This window comes from Limulus polyphemus, unplaced genomic scaffold (assembly GCF_000517525.1).
Source record: "Limulus polyphemus unplaced genomic scaffold, Limulus_polyphemus-2.1.2 Scaffold3077, whole genome shotgun sequence".
Lineage (NCBI taxonomy): Eukaryota > Metazoa > Arthropoda > Merostomata > Xiphosura > Limulidae > Limulus > Limulus polyphemus.
The window spans coordinates 132,851-135,669 of NW_013668687.1; the positions used below are offsets into that span (position 1 = coordinate 132,851).

The following is a 2,819-nucleotide window of genomic DNA, read 5'->3' on the forward strand; positions in this document are numbered from 1 at the left end:
CGATAATTAAAAACAACAGTTACAGTAGTTACAAAAATCAAAACGCTAGATCGAAAGTGACTAATTGCAGTTACAGTAACAACAGAAATGAAAACACCAGTTGGATAGTTACAAACAACTGTTACGGTAGCTATAAAAATCAAAACGACAGTTCGATAATTACGAATATTATCTAATATTAGTTCACAAAGGTTTTAATTTTATGTTGGTCCCTGAAAATAACTAGATTACTCGTAGGAAATATTCTTAATTACTTCCAGATGCGATATAGCCAGCTCAGTAAAGGATCTTTAGAAAATTGTTTCTCAGAAAAAAAGAAGGCTGTGGGAGGATAATTAATGACGTATAGTGTCTCAAGAGAGTTTATTAGAGTAAACATCACGTGGACAGTCACGTATTTCACATTTAAGAAGTTGGACTTTCTGGGATTGTTTACGCATCAAAAGAACTAATGAAGTTTGAGCTGACTAAGCTATGGTAAGTTTGTTATTATGTTGGGAGGGGTGTATGTTTCGTTGGAAATGAGCATCTGAACTACAGTACTTAAACGACTGTTTGCTTTTAATGTTACTGACTATTTTGTACTGCGTGTGTTTACCAAGAAAGTCTCGTGAGGCTTGTTTTCCCGATTATTCAAGAGAACAATTACTGATTAATACAGAACTCAACTACAGTATTGCACACCGAGAGAGACTGTAGAGGTGCAAATTAAAAGACTTATTTAGAGATATTTGGTTATCCATTTCATTATTTCATTCTTCCCATTAAAATGGGTCAGAAAACAGCAGCACTGAGCTTAATTGTACTTCTTTGTTTCCAAGGTATTTGTAATACTTCTCCACCAAAAAACACAGAGGAACTTTTACAGCATATTTATACCGTTGTTAGCAGCATCGATTCTCACTTGCTGAAGGAAGAAAGGCTAAGGGAGATTACGCGTTTTTTTAGAATTGACTCGGCCCTCGAGGCTATACAGAAACAGGTAGCGAGTCTTTCCGATCACGGTGGTTTAGGCCGATCAAGCGTTTCTCAAGACCACGAACTGCACAAAGCTTTGGGCGAAGTAGACGTGAAGCTAGAGTCCATGGGGAATACACTATCTTCATTACATACAGCAATGGAGAACCAGCTTGGAGGAAGTATTCAGAAACTAAAAGACGTAGAAGAAAACACTCGCAGCTTGCGCAGTGATCTGGATACCAAGCTACCTAAACTTATGAATATCATAACGGCTCTATACGAAATCAACAAACAGCTGAAAAATGAATTTCGTCCTGAACGGACACGAGGAGCCATTCCGGCATCGACGCCTCTGGGTATTCAGTCCCATTCAGATATTTATAAAGAACATCTTTTAGAGAAGCGACTGGAAGAAACCGAGAAGAAGATTTTGGAAGAGATGAGCGTAATATCTGTAAAAACCCGAAGTCAACTTAATTCCCTTGAAACGATATCAAACAACGTGCTAGCACAGAGTGAATCTATACTATCTCACGTGGAAACTGTGAAGAACTACATGAAATCACATAAACCACATACAACTAATTGGCCTCTCCCGAGTGATTACGCTCGAGATTCCAAAGACAATCATGAAGATATGTGCAAGGCTGTTACTGATACAGTTCTTCGGAAGAATTTGGACAACATGATGCAAAACTTAAGCCGAAGTCAGCGAGACATCAAGGAAGAGTTCCACCATAACATGCAAGAACTTGACAAAAAGTTGATCTTACTAAGTGAGGTTGCTTCTTCTTCAAAATCTTGCAGATCTTCTGGAGACTTGATACCCTCGGAGTCTGCAAGGAGTCTCGTTGTAGCACCTGCTGTACAAGATGTAGAGAGGAAACCGAAAATAGTTCGCCCCACTGATTGCAGTATTGAATCTCACAACACCATGCCAAATAATTGTGCAGAACTTCGACAAGGAGGAGCCAATTGTGATGGTGTTTACATTATTTTTCCTCAAGGCACCTCTGCGGCAAGAGTCTATTGTGACATGACTACAGATGGCGGAGGTTGGACGGTAAGCTTGGATTTTAGATACATAATATTACAATTAAGACGAAATTTAAAAACATTAAAAAATTGCCTAAAATACAATATCCTTTCTATATTACATGTAGAGTTAGAGTTTTGCAATTATTAAAACACACGTAAATGCAGCTATATTTAAAACTTGAATACGTTTAGAACAAAGTTAAATAGTTTTTCTTAACTGGTGCCAGATGGAAACCTTATACTAATCATGTGCAAAACCAAACATTCATATCACCCAACTCTTCTGGTCGATGAAAATGTCTAGAAAATATTTTCTCACTTTCTAAGTTTCAGGACTGTGTAATTATAGTAGAACACAGCTTTAACTTCCCCGTCACCAATCCTACAAACAGATAAATACATTTTGCAAACGTATCGAAAAGTGACGATTACAGTTTTACATATTGAGCTGTTAACAGGTCCGTTATATTTCAAAAAATCCACAGCTGTAATAGCAGTATGTACAATAAAGCTCTAAGCATTAAAATTAAAACCATTTTCAATATGGGTGTATGGTTCCATGATATATGTAAAACAGCAGTATTTCTGTATCTTTTGTAAAAATTTACATTTGATAAGCAGTAACATTTTGAAAGGATAAAAAAAAACAAAAAAAAACACTTGTCAGATTAACCCAGTGAGCAGTTTGGGGAAAACAAAAGTCCTAATTACAAATTTCAGCAATTTATCACTCTTGTTTTATATTTAAAGTACAGTTTCTAATGAATGGACAAAACCAAAAAGAGCAAAATCAACTTGTAAAAAGAGCTTGAAGAAAATCA

The 2,819-nt window shown here is 36.4% G+C and overlaps 1 protein-coding gene across 1 annotated transcript; it reads left to right on the top strand.

The window, feature by feature from the left end:
* Nucleotides 1-389: 389 nt before the first annotated feature.
* Nucleotides 390-2,146, top strand: LOC106468611. Its single transcript, XM_013929042.2, has one exon. The coding sequence runs from the start codon at nt 770-772 to the stop codon at nt 2,144-2,146; it is 1,377 nt and encodes a 458-aa protein (XP_013784496.2). The 5' UTR covers nt 390-769.
* The last annotated feature ends 673 nt before the right edge of the window (nt 2,147-2,819 follow it).